At 40.3% G+C, this 15,509-nt stretch overlaps 1 protein-coding gene across 2 annotated transcripts in view; it reads right to left on the reverse strand.

Moving 5' to 3' along the window:
* Window positions 1-1,203: 1,203 nt before the first annotated feature.
* Window positions 1,204-15,509, reverse strand: part of znf385b (zinc finger protein 385B) — a 67,352-nt gene continuing 53,046 nt past the window's right edge. For both annotated transcript variants that reach the window (XM_011489282.4, XM_078939684.1), the window contains exons 5-11: window positions 14,749-14,873; window positions 14,534-14,644; window positions 7,960-8,116; window positions 7,512-7,871; window positions 6,281-6,474; window positions 5,563-5,658; window positions 1,204-5,187 (exon numbers count right to left, since the gene is read on the reverse strand). In XM_011489282.4, the coding sequence (XP_011487584.1) occupies window positions 4,918-5,187; window positions 5,563-5,658; window positions 6,281-6,474; window positions 7,512-7,871; window positions 7,960-8,116; window positions 14,534-14,644; window positions 14,749-14,873 (1,313 nt within the window). In that variant the 3' untranslated portion in view covers window positions 1,204-4,917. The remainder of the gene's footprint in view (window positions 5,188-5,562; window positions 5,659-6,280; window positions 6,475-7,511; window positions 7,872-7,959; window positions 8,117-14,533; window positions 14,645-14,748; window positions 14,874-15,509) is intronic.

The following is a 15,509-nucleotide window of genomic DNA, read 5'->3' on the forward strand; positions in this document are numbered from 1 at the left end:
GTTTTCAGCTGTTGTCCTGACCATTCCCGTCACAAACCTGAACTGGGACTTTTCAACAATGAATACAGTAAACCATTAGTAATATATCCAACACAAACTAGAAACAACAGTAAAATGAGTAGGGTGTAGGAAATTAAAAGAATCTATTGTTTCTATTTGAGAGCTGACCTTACAAACAGGAAGCGGAGCATAAAAAGAAAAAAACAGAAAAATGTAATGTTCTTATATTGATATTACTGCTGAAAAACAAAAATCTAGAAGAAAACAGCAATGTGGTGAATATTTACTTTCACATGCAGAGAAAGAACCTGATCTGCATTAAGAGCGGTGCCAGAGTCCACGGTGGAGAGAATCTAACATGAAAAGTGGTGTGAAAGTGTTTGTCAGCAGCTAGCTGGCAGAGAAATCAGAGATTTTAACAGGTGTCAGCAAAACATTATTAAAAAAAATGAGTTACTTTGAAGATTTGATCAAATGAAGGAACTTAACAGCTGACACTTATAGGAAACAGTTCAGAAGCACAGCCTTGTACTGTAAATCTATAGTACTTTCAGCACAATAAGAGCCAGTGAAGTAATTTAATATATTTGCCCGAATATTGCTTGGAAGACTCAGAAAAGAACAATTCAGTGTTTGCTACAATACCACAGACGCAAATGTGATCTAATTTGGCAGCATTGTGTTTTACTATTATACTTAAAATCAAGACTTTACCATTACGGTACACAATAAAATGTATCTGAAGATTTCAAAATAAAACTCTATGGTTTCCACTGAGTCAGATGCTTGCCTTACATTTACTCTTTCCAAATGAACCTTTGGAGTTTCGTGCTTGTAAAGTCAAGTCAAGAGTGCATCATTCACCATTCAGAATGCATTTAATCAACAAATCCGGTATTTAAAGTTGCATCATGAAAAGCAAAAGTGAAGAACCCGCAAAAGGACTTTGTCCAGAGGATATCAGAGGTCATGTCAAAAACGTTTTAAAGCCTCAACGTTTGTGCAATGCCAGAATATTGATTTAAAAAAAATATAGAAATTCTAAATTAAGATGAATAATTTAACAAGTAAGAAGTTTAGATTTGGTTTTAATGTCCTGCTGAATGTGTGTCCAGTTTGGAAGAAAATGTAAATAATGTAAAATCAGAAATCCAGTGTTTATTGCTACAGTAGTAACTCACAAGTGAAAAAAAACACTGCAGGTTTAGTAGAGACAACTTTTATGTATCTGTGTGATTCACATTTCTTAACATGTTCACCTAATTTGGCACAATGAAAAATAAAGGTTTATACCAGGAGGCAGTAGGATTTAATCATATAATTGACCTCAATTTCATGAATTTACACACACAGTTTGCAAATTTCAGTCCATCCAGTACAACTCGGTTGGTGTCACTGCAGGGTGTGCAGTGGGTCCCAGTTTCAAGCCATCCAGTTCTCAAATATCATAAAGCAGTGAGGAAAAGAAAGCAGCAGCTGATCTGTACATTATTGCATCTTAATGACATCTTCAGACAGACAGAGGCTCCTGTAGCAAGTTGTGATTTTTTTTTAACAACAACTTCATTAGAGCTTAATTAGAAGCAACAGATTTGACACGTTCTTTAAATGTCACATATTCATGACAGACATCAAGTAGGATCTAGTTAGAGTCAATGATCACACGTCATATCCTTAAACCTGTTTTTTGGGGGGATTTCTGGAAGACCGATATGCTTCAAGTTATCCAGGAAGAGGCAGAAAAACAGATGACAAAGTAGTAACCATTTGAAACTGTAGCCCAAAAACCAGCTCAAAAGCTGTTTGATCGTTGGTGCTGACATCAGTCACCTGAGAGATTTGCTGATGGATGCGGTCCAGAGTCATAGAGTTCAACAGTTCAGTGTTTCAGATGTGCATCATGTCCTTCCTGCCTATAGAAATGTCTGCATAATTCACAAAAGACAAAATGAAAAGTCATTATTTGGGGATAGATCTCTCTGTAAAACGTTGGGTTGGACCCTGACTGAGGATCAGAAAACATGCAGGCATTTATTTCTGCAGTAAAGCTATATTATCATGAAAAACAGTCTGAAATGCTGTTTTTCATTAGAAATGTTAGACACCGACACAACAGCTGAGCCATTGGCAGGCGGGGGCAGGAGACGAGGGAAGGGTGGCCTGTGAGAACATGTTTTATTTAAATAAAGAAACCTGCATTGATAATTTCTGAATCTTTGTCAATAATGATACTAATATTGACTAGGGGGGGGGGGGGCAAGTAGGGGGCAAAATTTTTTATTGGGGTGGAAGATTGCCTTCCTTAGCTCCGCCCCTGCGCCAACAGAAAATGACTTTGAAAAATTACAGAAAAAGTCATCTAGCAAACTCAAATCCAAGTTTAGTTTTAAACTGAAATCACTTCTTTACTGACTTCTTTAAGTCATTAACAAATTCTTTAAATTTCTGATCTAAGATGCATTTTCTTGATTACCGTATTTTCCGGACTATAAGTCGCACTTTTTTTCATAGTTTGGCAAGGGGTGCGACTTATACTCCGCAGCGACTTATATTAGAAATAAATTGAAATAAATACATTGTTAACCCTCCTGTTATGTTCATTTGTGAGGAACAGAGATGATGTTCCTGGGTCAATTTGATGTATGAGGTATGTTAAGTGTTAAGAGTATGTTAAGTGACTCAGAGAATCAGCAAACTTTTTTTTACAGTAAGATCTTGAAGGCTAACAACATAATATTCTATTTTCCAATGATTTCATAGATTCAGAAATGCAATAAAAGTGAAAACTGTTTCTACAAATACAGGATGAAAACAGAGTATTAGTTGGCCAATGATGCTTCATGAAAGGAGTAAATAAATATGAGAAAGAATTACTGTGAAATTATTAGATAAACAGTCTGCTATGATTGTGTCATACAAGGTTGTGAAAGTTAAAATGCGACTTATAGTCCAGTGCGACTTATCTGTGTTTTTTTCTAATTTATAATGCATTTTTGTGCTGGTGCGACTTATACTCCGGTGCGAGTTATAGTCCGGAAAATACGGGTAGTTGAATTGATGTTTTTTATGGTAACTAATCTTTTGGCCACACATGCAGTTCTGTTCGTAGTTTGGAGCCAAAGTGATGATTTTCACCACGATGGAATTTACCTGCATTGCAGACTTTGAATCCTAAAAAAAGCAAGAAGATGTGGAGAGTGGAACGTTTTCCTGTGGTTTTCCTTTTTTTGGGTCTTCTTTTGCACAATCTTTTAAGGTTTTTTCACACAATTAGAAATGTATTAGTTCGCGTGAGATCAGACTGATACTGAGGAGACAAAAAATATGTTTTTCATGAGCTCCAATGCCTTTTTGCTTGTTGTTTTTTGCATGCTAACCACCTTAAGTGTGAGTGTCCAACACAACCATCTGTTGTTGCAACTTTTAAAACTTTAAGGTTTACTTGTCAATAATTTTCAGTAATCTCTATTCTGAAACTCAAACTTCAAGAGGAAGGAAGATTTGGAGAAAAACAACCAACAAAACATTTTTTTTTACAGTAAAACCAGCAGACGGGACATCTTCAGATAAAAGTTCTTTAGTTCCACAGCAGATGAAACCAGCAGGTCGTCACCCAACAATCAATCATTATTGCTTTAAGTTTTAGTCCGCAAGGACGCTGCAAAGTAGCCTGGTTTTTATTATTTGTTTGTTTCTTTATATCTGCAGGGCAGCAGCTGTTTTAGAAAAGCTGCAGTTTGTTCCAAGTTGGCGATGCTGCAGCTGCCACAGGCGACGAGGAGGTGATGCGCTGGTATGTTTTAGAGTCTCATCACACTTTAATGCACCTTGGGCTTTTAAAGCTGGTGTTGTTGTTTGGCTCTTCTACCAACATTCATGAAAAATTGAACAATTACATGCGAATGATGTGTACATAAACAGAATAAAAATGACTTTTCTCTTCTTTTTTTCAAAGGTAATTAGCATGATGAAATGATTAGCTATATTTCTGTCCTTTTTCATCTGTAGTTTATAGATTTTGGGTTAAATTTGCTAAACTGTTTTAAAAAAACAACTTTCTCAATTGTTCTCATTGTGCTAGAAATGACTTAAAAATAAAATGTGCGTGATCTCTTTTCTGTCCTTAAAAACCCATTAAAACCGCTTTACTCTTAAATGTTTTTTTGTTTTTTTTGCTTTATGAAATATATTAGAAACAAAAGTGCAGGACTCGCAAAGACAGCTGCACTGAGTGTGTTCAGGATATTTTCTTTTGACATCTTGTCTGTGCTGGTTTGCTTTTTTAGCAAAGAGGAAGAACAGCTTTCAGACTCTTCTTTTTTGCCTCCAAAACCCGACCTGAGCAAAAATCCAGGTTCCGATTCTTCTATCGGTCCTTACAAAACAGATAAATCTGTGTGCAGAGTGCCTTCATTAAGTTAATCCGTGAATCAGGATAAAAGATGATTAAGATTAAGTTAAATGTATGAACAGAAAAATATGCAGCTTATTTAAGTTGCTTGTTATTGGGTTTTTTTTTGTGTACACAAGTCTCTTGGCAAATGTCCTCCAGGGGGCGCCGCTGAAATGGGTGATTCGAGTTCAGCTCAGTATCTTAAAACAAAGAAATGAGCTGCAGTTTTTCCTCTTGTAGAGATGTCCTACTGAAGATGACGAAGACAATTTCCATCGCTTATAAAGAAGTTTTTATGTTTGCATAAAGAGTTTCTTGTTTTTCCAGAGTGAGCCTCTCGGATAAGCCGGGTTTATTTACAGCTCCACTTGCATGCTTGATGTGGACTTGATGAGTCAGCAGTTAATCTGAGTTTGCCTGATTCACAGATGAGGAGGAAGACGAGGATGGCTTGTGTGAGGTCAAAGTCTGGCGAGAAGGTCAAAAGTTTAATATCCCCCCGCCCCCCCCCCTTCTCACTATCATCAGTAGGGGGCGAACAGAATGGATCCCTGGCTCGCTCTTATTGGACCGGGAGCCGGACGAAGGAAGGAGGCCGTGAAGAGCGGAGCTGATGCTGGAGGGCGAGGATGGAGGGAAATGCCAGGAGTGAGGGGGGAGGAGGTGGGTGAGAGGAGAGAAGGAGAGGAAAGAGCAGAGGAAGGGAGAGAGATGGCAGGTGACAGAGGTGAGGGGGGAGAAGCGAAAGGAGTGGAAAGGAAGGAGGGACTGAGGGAGGCTTTCCCAAGCTCCTTCTGCAGAAACGAGAAAAAGGAGAAAAATAATTAACGCCAGGGAGAAAATGTTGAGGTTAAAAAAACAAAATCATGAAGTGAGATGAATAAAAGTGAAATAAGAGCAGACAAAACATGAAGAAGAAAAGTGTGAGTAGAGGAGGAAACAATAGCACCAAGACAAGTAAGGAAACAGTCAAATATAGTGTAAAAAAAAAGAGGAGGAGGAAATGTGGTTGTGTCAGAAATGGAAATATTCAAAAGAAGAGGGTAAGGCCAAATCAAAATGGAGAAGACACATGTTGGAAGGAAAAAAGAAACAGGAGGATCAGGAGAAATATGACTGGTCTGAATCCTCATACATCTGCTAAATAAACGTGTTGGGTTTCCACTCACATTTATGGACGTTCGCTGCTGTTTGTTATAGGGGCTGTATTTGGGTTTGCTGGGTTTCCCTGCCACTCTGTCTTTGTGCCTCCTACTGGAAATGTGCTGCAACGACAACACCACACTCAGTGTCAAGCCCAGACTGTGGACACATCAAATCAAATCAAATCATATCAAATCAAATCAAATCAAACGTATTTATAAAATAGCGCTTCTCATGCATTTTACGCAGCTCGAAGCGCTTTAATATTAAAAATAGAAAACACACACTATTACAGTAAAATCAACAGACCGAGGAAATTATGCAAGATTCACGAGAACACAGCAAAGAAAAAAAAAGAACACCCAATATGTCAAACTTCAATAACTGGCACAAAAAAAAAAAAAAGGTTCAGTTTATTCCTTTGTTTATTTTTTTATTGCCAGTCTAAGACATAAAAATGCATCAGAAAGCTGGAGAAACTGAATCTTCAGAGAGTAAAATGACCTTAATTCAAGAAAAATTGTCCTATTTTCTGCCTTGCAAGAAAATTAATCTTCTCAAAGTGTTTCAATAGCAATGCAATCTTAGAGAAATATGTCTTAGTGACTAGAGCTTTTTTCTTAAAAATAAGAATTCTAGGAAAGAGTACTTTTTTTTGCTTATTATAAAGAATGGGGGTAAGAATTTCTGACTTGTTTCTAGGGAGCCGGTTCTTGCAGTGTTGTGAGGACTTGCATATCTCACCTGCTTCAGTTGGATCTCGGAGTTGACGTGGACATCGCAGATCTGGCAGTGGAAGGTTTTATTCTGCAAGCCGGACCCTTTCGGTCCAGAGCTGCTGCTGCTTCCGCTGCTCTTCAGCTTTGCTCCTGGTCTTGGGTAAGCTTTGATGGGCCCAGAACCGTTGCGAGCCTCCAACATGGTTTTGTGCTTCGAACCTAAAATACCACAGAAGACAAAAATACGCACAATCACCAACTTTTTACAAAGAGATTTTTTTTTACATTGACTTCCCTTTCTTCCATTTAGCTGATGTTATTATCAACCAGCGAAAGCATTAGATTCATCTTTACACTGCAAACTATTTGATCCTTGCAAGTATTTAAAACACTGTTTTCAGTTTCAGTTTCTTTATTCCAAACACAAATGAAAAATAAACACAGTAGTTAAAAATAGACAGATAAAGCAATACAGTGGGCTTGAAAAGGTTGAAGAGAAACCTGTCTGATCCCACCCCTGTTTCACACCTGATGATGTGCGTATTTCTCTTAACAGATTTGTAGAAAACATTCACATAACATTCTGCATCCCAACTGTGTAAAAGTGACATTTTTTGTTTAATTATTAATTTCTGGCCTTATAAAGTTTCTACTAGTGACTTCTTGTAGGTTTTTTTGAATACATTTAAACTTTTGCTTTGTTTTAAACCTTCATCCAATCCGTTCCATAAATCCACACCATAATTTGATGGAAAAAAAAATTGTAGTGCAAATGCACTGCTTTTTGAAATTCAGTTGTGCTCTTAAATCGTAACTCCCATCTCTGTCTCTGAACATTTGCTGAATGTTTATTGGTAGTAAGTTGTTTCTGGTTTTATACATGATGAGTGCCGACATCAGTTTCACTAGATCCCCTAGTTTCAATAAACCAGACTTTAAAAATAGTGCGTTTGTACTGTATGTGTCCCATCATCCAAGATCTTTCAGTGGGGATTACATTGTTTTAAAGCTCTCTACACCTTTACAACCTCTTCTCAAAATCAACACAGTTAATACCTTTTGCTGTTAAACACTAAACACCACTCAGAAAGAAAAACCATAAATAAAATGACACACAAATGTATTTTTGTGCACAGATTTGGAACAGTGGATTAGCTTGGTTTGCTCGGTCTTGGTGGTTGGAGTAGTTACCAGAGAGCTCCAGCAGAGGGCGACACACAGCTATCAAAAGCATGTCTAAAGCCTCTTCTTCTCACCTGCGTTGTGAGCCTCCAGCTGAGACAAAGAGTTGACCGCCACTTTACAAAGAGAGCAGTAAAGCAACTTCTTGGCTTTCTCCTCCTCTGACTCCACGGAAAGAGAAGCTTCCTGAGAGGAGGACGTCAGGGGAGGGGCGGAGCAAGACGATGGGGTGACAGGAGCAGGAGAAGTAGACGAAGAGGAAGATGATAAAGAAGAAGAAAGGCCAGGAGCTGGCAAAGCAGAAGGGGGACTGGAGGAAGGAGGCTCACTGCCTGCCCTGCTAGACGAGGGGGAGGAAGAGGAGAGGGGTGAGGAGGGGAGGAGGAGGAAGGGTTTCAGGGGAGTGGGAGAATCAGTGGGGCTGCATAGCAGTTCTGGAAGAGAAATGGAGAAATAAAATGACTTCAGGTTAAAAAAAAACAAAACAACAAAAGCTGCTGTGGCAAACTAATGGAAACCCACCTGTGTGCTGGTTGCCGGTTAGGACAGGGGGGGTGGGAGTCCCACAGCTGTTCCCATTGTTCTCAGTAGAGACGGTCATCTTAGCCTTGGCCTTGTTCTCCTGAGACTTCAGCTTTTTGGCGTGACGACTGCCTCTGTAATGAGCCTCGGCTTGAGACTGAACACAGAAAGAACAAAGTTGTGTTTCTGTGTTGGATTCCTCCCGGTGTGTAACATTTGTGAATGGTTAACTGTCAAAGTTATACTTCAAGATTTATATTCTCTTACTTCGCATGTCATCCAAAGGCTATAAAAGAAACTGGATGCTGTTTCCAAGACAAACTCCCATCGATTCAGAGGCTCGCTTCCTCAATAATCCTCAGTAGTCTCTGTCATTTACAATGACGTATAAATGACACCAATCTCCCCATTTGTAAAGCTTTCATTCAAAATTGAACACAAATGTAATCATAAACACTTTAGTTTGAAAACGGTTGGTTTAAAACAAATATAAATAAAGTTATGAAACATAGTTATGATCCGAAGCCAAAGTTACGTACAGATCTACCGTGAGACTGTTTTGACGTCTCACAAATTCGTGCGTAAGTGCTGCGTTTAAATACCAGTGGAACGCTCGGTCATTATTATTTTCACAGTCTCACGGTAGATCCGTGCGTAACTTTGGCTTCGTGTGTGCGTAACAAGGGATTCGTGCGTGTTTTTTAAAAATGTGTGTGTGTAAGTAGTTTCAAGCTGTTGTAATCTTAATTTCTGCACACGTAAATTGCATTTTGTATTTTTTTCATTTTATATTTTTTTAACTTATACACAAAACGTATTATGTGAGTAACAAATCACGCACAAATCCAAATTTATCCACAAATCCTAATTTACGCACGCACAAAGCAAGAATATGCATACACAAATCCTAATTTACGCACAAATCAAGAATTACGCACGCACAAATCCGACTGAGTCTAATTTCTCTGATCTCAGATTGGTACCCCTGCTTTCAAAGTGCCTCGTTTCTGAGCAGCAAAATGCTAGCTTTGACATTTTCAATCAGCTCCATCTTTTCTGCAGCCACGTATTAGAATTCACTGTTTGAAATGCTGGATATTGATACCATCTTTTCCAAAGATCAGTGCGATGTGGCCGTCGTTACTCACATTCTTTCAAACTACTGTTATTATTTATTTATTTTTTTAAGTTTGTCTTTTTGAGGTACAAAGCCCTCTATGTTCATTATGTCTGCAACTGAGTGAATGGATGCAGCTTCTGGCGGACATGAGAAACAGCCCACAGCGACCACTGAATGCGTTTGACTCCATCTGTCTTCAGGGATTCAAAGACAGGATTACTTAACAGCTGTAAGCTTAAAGAGTGTTAGGTGTCCCAAATGTGTTCTCCGCATTTGTGTTCTCTCTCTGATCCAGTTTGAAGGCTTACTGTCCCGCATTAATCAGAGAGGGTAAAAATGAAAACAAGAATAAAATCCAGGGACCTGTTTTATGATGAAAACAAGAAAAATATCATAAAGTTGAGGAAGCCTGAGCAGGCTGGCTCCCCATCCCGCTGCCGGTCTCTGTCTGGCCGCCAGCTCGCCTTCAGAGAATCCGTATAGTGATCAGGATCTCTCCAGCTCCATGGGCCCTGCGACAGACTGTCTAGGGTGTACCCGCCTTCGGCCAACAGTAGCCAGGACAAGTACTGAGATCGCGTTGCTGCCAGACCTTTACGCAAGACCCCAGATTATGTCTGTACCATTGAATTAACATTGAAACCGGCCGCCTCTGCCGCGGTGTGAAAGCACCTTAACCGTAACCCCTAATCCTAAACTTAGCCCTTCCTCTGGGTACGTGCAGCCAAGAAAAAAAGTTCAGCACTGGCCGCACGTATTTGGAAAATTGCGTGGGAATAGTCACTTTCTTTCTGGCACTTCATTGTATTTGCTGTGCAAGTGAATCCAACAATCTGCATGTGCTAGCATCAAATCAGTTCTGAGCCACAGCCAGTGCTGCTTGCTGGTGCAGTGTAGCCTAAATTATTGATTAATTATAATGTAATTCAAAGCCTTTTTGTGGTTCTTCTCAAAGATCTTTTTCATGTGTAATTTTATTAAACAGCATGGTCTAGTACACACATGCATTTATCCACACATTGTTCAAAAAGTGCCGATATAGAAACAAAAGTATGTCACTTTTCACCATTTCGTTACCGCTAAAGTGACAGAAACTAAACTTTTGAGAATAGAGACTGTCAGTCGGTGTCAAGCTCTTCACTCATGCAAGATACATCTTACAGAAAGAGGGGATCTAGGGCGGGGCTACCCAGCTCAGCACCAATGGTCATATAAAGGAGATTTTGGCAACATGGCAACTATGGAGTCCCACAGGGCTCAGTCTTGGGACCGATCCTGTTTACGCTTTATATGCTACCCCTAGGAAACATAATCAGGAAACACAGCATTCATTTTCATTGTTATGCCGACGATACGCAGTTGTATTTATCCATGAAGCCTGACCAGAATGACCAGATAGAGAAACTGAATGCCTGCATCAGAGACATCAAGACCTGGATGACAATTAATTACCTCCTCTTGAACCCAGAAAAAACTGAGGTCATTATACTAGGTCCTAAAAACCTCAGAGATGCTCTGTCTGCTCAGATAGTCTCCCTGGATGGCATAAGTATAGCCCCCAATTCCACAGTTAGAAACCTTGGGGTTTTATTTGACCAGGATTTATCATTTAAGGCTCACATATCTCAGGCGTTTAGAACTGCCTTTTTTTCACCTGCGGAATATTGCTAAGATCAGAAATATACTTTCTAAGAGTGATGCTGAAAAACTCATCCATGCATTTGTTACGTCGAGGCTGGATTACTGTAACTCCTTGTTAGCAGCGTGTCCTAAGAGTTCCTTAAGAAGTCTCCAGCTTGTTCAGAACGCAGCAGCTAGATCAGGGGTCGGGAACCTATGGCTCGCGAGCCATATATGGCTCTTTTGATGGTCACATGTGGCTCGCAGACAAATCTTTAATTATACTTTTTTTTTCATTAGACCAGTCCTTCTCGGGCGCGATGCGATGCCAGAGGCGCGCAGTAGTAGCGTTGCTTGGAGAAAAAACTATCAGTTTACTATTATCTATTATTTCACAGAGTTTGTACCACCCGGAAACCTGTGAATTGCCGTGCCTAAAACGGCGCGCTCCCGTCTCTGAGAAAGAGCGCGCAGTTGCGGGGACGGGATGTGTGAGGGAGAAGGGGGGGGGGGGGGGGGGGGGCAGCAGGTGAATCGCGCAGGGATGGCAAAAACGTAAACGCCGCTGCCTGTCACTCACTGCAGCGTGTGAGTGTGTGTTTAACTCCACGTCTGCATGTGAGCAGTCTTTCTCACATCTACAAAACATTCAGACCTACGATCACGTTTAAAGTCTCAACGCCTGCATGAAGCAGAAACTCACCACGTATCAACCGGACAAGACCATCAGCAAAACTACCACGAATCATTTATTAGCAACAGCATAACGATGACTTATTGTACTTTAAAAGTGTTAAAATTACATCAAATGCACACATTCATTTGTATTTTTAGTTTTAAACATATTGTCGCGGACTGAGTTTAACTTTGCTGTTGGGCCTCGTTAAAAGTTCTGGAGTTCATGGAACGCATCGATCAAGCAGTGATCTGATTGGCCCTTTGTTCTGTCGCTCAGCCTGTTGTTAGGGAGTTTGGACCAATGGGGTTCAGCTATGGGCCGAATAAGGGAAATGGGAGGACTGGAGCGGGAGCAGGGGAATAAAAAGTTGAGAGAAGCGCTCTCGTCTCGTCTCGGCGGGCGAGAATAAGGAGTTGCTGAATTAATTGTACGGCGTTTGTTAGGGGTCTGCAGTAACCAGAACAAAGAACCTTAAAAGAAGTTAAGTCTCCGTGCCTCAGTGTGGGTAAGGGACGCTACATTATTGTATGGCTCTTTCAAAATTACATTTAAAAATATGTGGCGTTTATGGCTCTCTTGGTCAAAAAGGTTCCCGACCCCTGAGCTAGATTGTTAGCAGGAACTACCAGAAGAGATCACATCACTCCTGTGTTAGTTTCGCTCCATTGGCTCCTAGTTGATTCTAGAATCAAGTTCAAGATCCTCCTGTTAACCTATAAGGCCTTACATGGAATGGCCCCGTCCTATATTAAGGACCTCATAGTCCCTTATCATCCAATGAGAACACTTCGCTCGCAAAATGCAGGACTGCTTGTGGTTCCTAGAATTAGTAAAAGTACGGTTGGAGGTAGAGCGTTTAGCCACCAAGCCCCTGTTTTATGGAATAAACTCCCAGCTCATGTAAGAGAGGCCGACTCAGTTTCTACATTCAAAGTTAGACTGAAAACATTCCTCTTTGGACAGGCTTATTGTCAGACTAGTTAGTATTCAGAGATTATTTAACTTAATGTTAATGTGTTTAAATTAAACTTAATAACCTTTAAAAGGCTGCTAGAAGTTGAAGCTGGGGTAACTATGGTACACTGGGGTTCTGTCCTCTTTTCTTTTCTACTTCTACCCTTCCTCTCTTCTCTATTCTTGATCATAATTTATCATTTAGTTCTCCATGCCTCTGTTTGGTACAGTGCGATTCATGTATTGTCCCTCTTTTCCTCTCCCCTCCTGGGGAGTGGGAGTGCTTCCAGACTCCAGTTGGCTCATCCGTGCTCCAGTTCCTGACCGTTTACCTCGCCTTTGCTCCTGCTCCTACACCTGGCTGTGGATCCTGCCTCTGGCTCATCTCTGGCTCGTCTCTGCTCTGTACCTGACCGAGTACCTCGTCTCTGCTCCTGCTCCTGTCTGCTCCTGTGGTTCCTGTCTCCGGCTCGACTCGCGCCCTTGACTGTCCCCACAACCACGGCTGGATGAAGCTCGTCTGCTGGACTTTTATATATATATATGTAGTTGTAGATTTAGATAAGTTAATTCTTCTCTAAGATTTCTGGTAAATCGCCTGTCCGTCCTGGGGGAGGATCCCTCCTTCATGTGGGCACCCCTGAGGTTTCTTCGTTTTTTCCGGAATCCGGTTTTTTTGGGAGTTTTTCCTTACCGCGAAGGGGGGTCTAAGGGCAGGGATGCCAGTATAGCTTAGTCAGTTTGTTAGTTCATTTTAGTATTTTCCTATTGAACTCTTTGTATTCGTGATCCTTTTAAGTTCATGTTTTACTTCGAAGCCCATCGAGACGACTGTTGTTGTGATTTTGGGCTATACAAATAAAATTGAATTGAATTGAATTGAAACAGAGGCTTCTAAAATAATTAATAAACATTAAATATGGCTTTTTAAGACATTTAGGTGGTGGGATTTTGGTTAAAAACTTCCTAATCTCAATTAAAACACCACTGGAAACATTTTTATAATCGTTTGAAAAGAAATTAGGACTAAATGAAATGAAAATGCTTATTTGCTTATTTCATCCTTTCAGAGGAGCTTTTTCATGCAAGCTCAAAAGAACAGAGTTAATCATATTTATATGAATGTGGGATCACAAAGAAGCTGTCGCATTTTGATTGTAGGCTTTTTGGAACTAGCAACTTGCACCAGTGTTTGGCAGATCTCTTTCTTCTTCATTGACTATGATCACCACAACCCGATACAAAAAGAAAATAGACCTGAAGGAAAAACCCGAGCATCTGCTATTGTGTCAAACACTTTCACTATAGTACGTGTGAAACACCAGCTGTCAGGCCACCTGAGTCCACAGTTGGAATGTACATTGCACATTAGATGGGATTAACCCTTAACCTCTAAGGAATAGGAACACTGTTCCTACCAAAGTATCAGATGTTGACAAGTTCCAGATAAGAAACTACATTTCATTGAAATGAAAAACAAAAACGTCTTTAGACTTTTAAAATGCTTCTTGATTTAGAGGAGATGCTGCATATTTTATTGCAGAATCCGATCTAGTCAGGTGTAGACACCAACACTTAATTCTGCATGGATTTGTTACAAAAATAAAAAGAGGTGACTGAACTCTTCATAAAACATAACCGCCTCTCAAACATCCCCTTTCGACCATCGCTTCAAAACGCCATCTCTCCATTCGTGCATCAATGAATGCACCACAGCCAGCACATCGGGCAGCAAACTCTGTAAGGCATTTTCACACACAGCAGAGCAACATTCCAGAATGATCTGTGCACAAGTGCAATGTAATACTGTCCTCCTGTGACAGTGTAGAATATTCATGACTCGAGCTTTACTCAGCTTATTATGCCGAAGCGATGCTCCTTCTCCCTCTTTCTCCTTAGCTGTGACTCCTTTTTTTTTGGCGTTCACACATGAATAATTTGAATGACTCATGGATTAGCCACGTTGGATGGAGTCTAATCGTGTCAGCTTATTGTTTGTCAGTTGGTCATGAATGAACTGAACGCCATTCATGCAGGGGGAAACCTGATTACACACACCCAAGTCTCACAGAGTGGTTTGTGCTCCTCCGCAGTCTTTAACTGAAAGCTGAGCATTTATCTGTACTTTGACGGTTTCTCCTGACACGCCAGGTTTCTCCATCACAAAAACACACATGTAGATGAACTGCATACACACTTACATCTGAATTGAATCTCAGTTGGCAGACGTTGCAGGAGATGATTTGCTTCCTTTTGGGCACCATGGTCACCCCAAAGGTGTGGTTTATGACAGCTTTTTGCACCGGGTCCATCTGGACAAGACAAGAACGGTTTTAGAGGCGGGTCGCTGTGCAGCGATTCTTTCATCAGTTTGTTCGATGCGGTGGAAACAGCAATGGCACACACGCTCATGTACCGTGTTGAAGTTTGGGAAGAGTCCAACTGGAGATGTCGTTTCAACTGAAAACGGCAGGAACGGCTTCATCATCACTGAGGGACCAGTGGCTCCCATGAGCCCTGGTGTCGATCCACCGCCATTACCTGCAGGGAACAGAGACAGACAGATTGTTAAAAAAAACTCTGTCTGGATCGGAGGCAACAAAAACGTAAAGAAATGTTTTCTGCTTTTAGTCTTTAATTAGTTTTTTTTAAATAACATTGATGATGACTTTTCAAGAAATCCAAATGAGGCAATCAGAAAATCTATCAATTCTGCAAATAAAGGCAGAATATGGCCAAAAAAATAACATTTCAGATTTTTCATACCAAATTTTGTATCGAAAATTACAAATGATAGACTTTATTTAACAAAAACAATTTTGTTTTAACGCCTCCTTTGGAATTTGGCTCGTAAAAAAAGTGCAACTACGTACGAGCTTTACAAATGTTTGTAGAACAATCCAGCAAATGCTTGTGCGCTTTTCAGAGGGAAACATTTCTTGCACTTGTCAAATCATTTATCATTTTTTCTTTCCTATCTTTTTCTCGGCTTTGCAGAAGGAGCTCATCTTCGTCGGATGCCTTTTTTTTTGCGTGTGCGCCTTGCGTGAATTAGCATGGCTAACTTAACTCCGGACAGCGGAAGCTTTAAAAAGCAGAGCGCTGGGAAAATAAAATCTCGATTTTCCCAAAAATAACCCCTCTAATACCACAAATTCAAATTAATCCATAAAAAAG

This window comes from Oryzias latipes, chromosome 21 (genome assembly GCF_053564925.1).
Source record: "Oryzias latipes strain Hd-rR chromosome 21, Olatipes_Hd-rR_3.1".
Lineage (NCBI taxonomy): Eukaryota > Metazoa > Chordata > Actinopteri > Beloniformes > Adrianichthyidae > Oryzias > Oryzias latipes.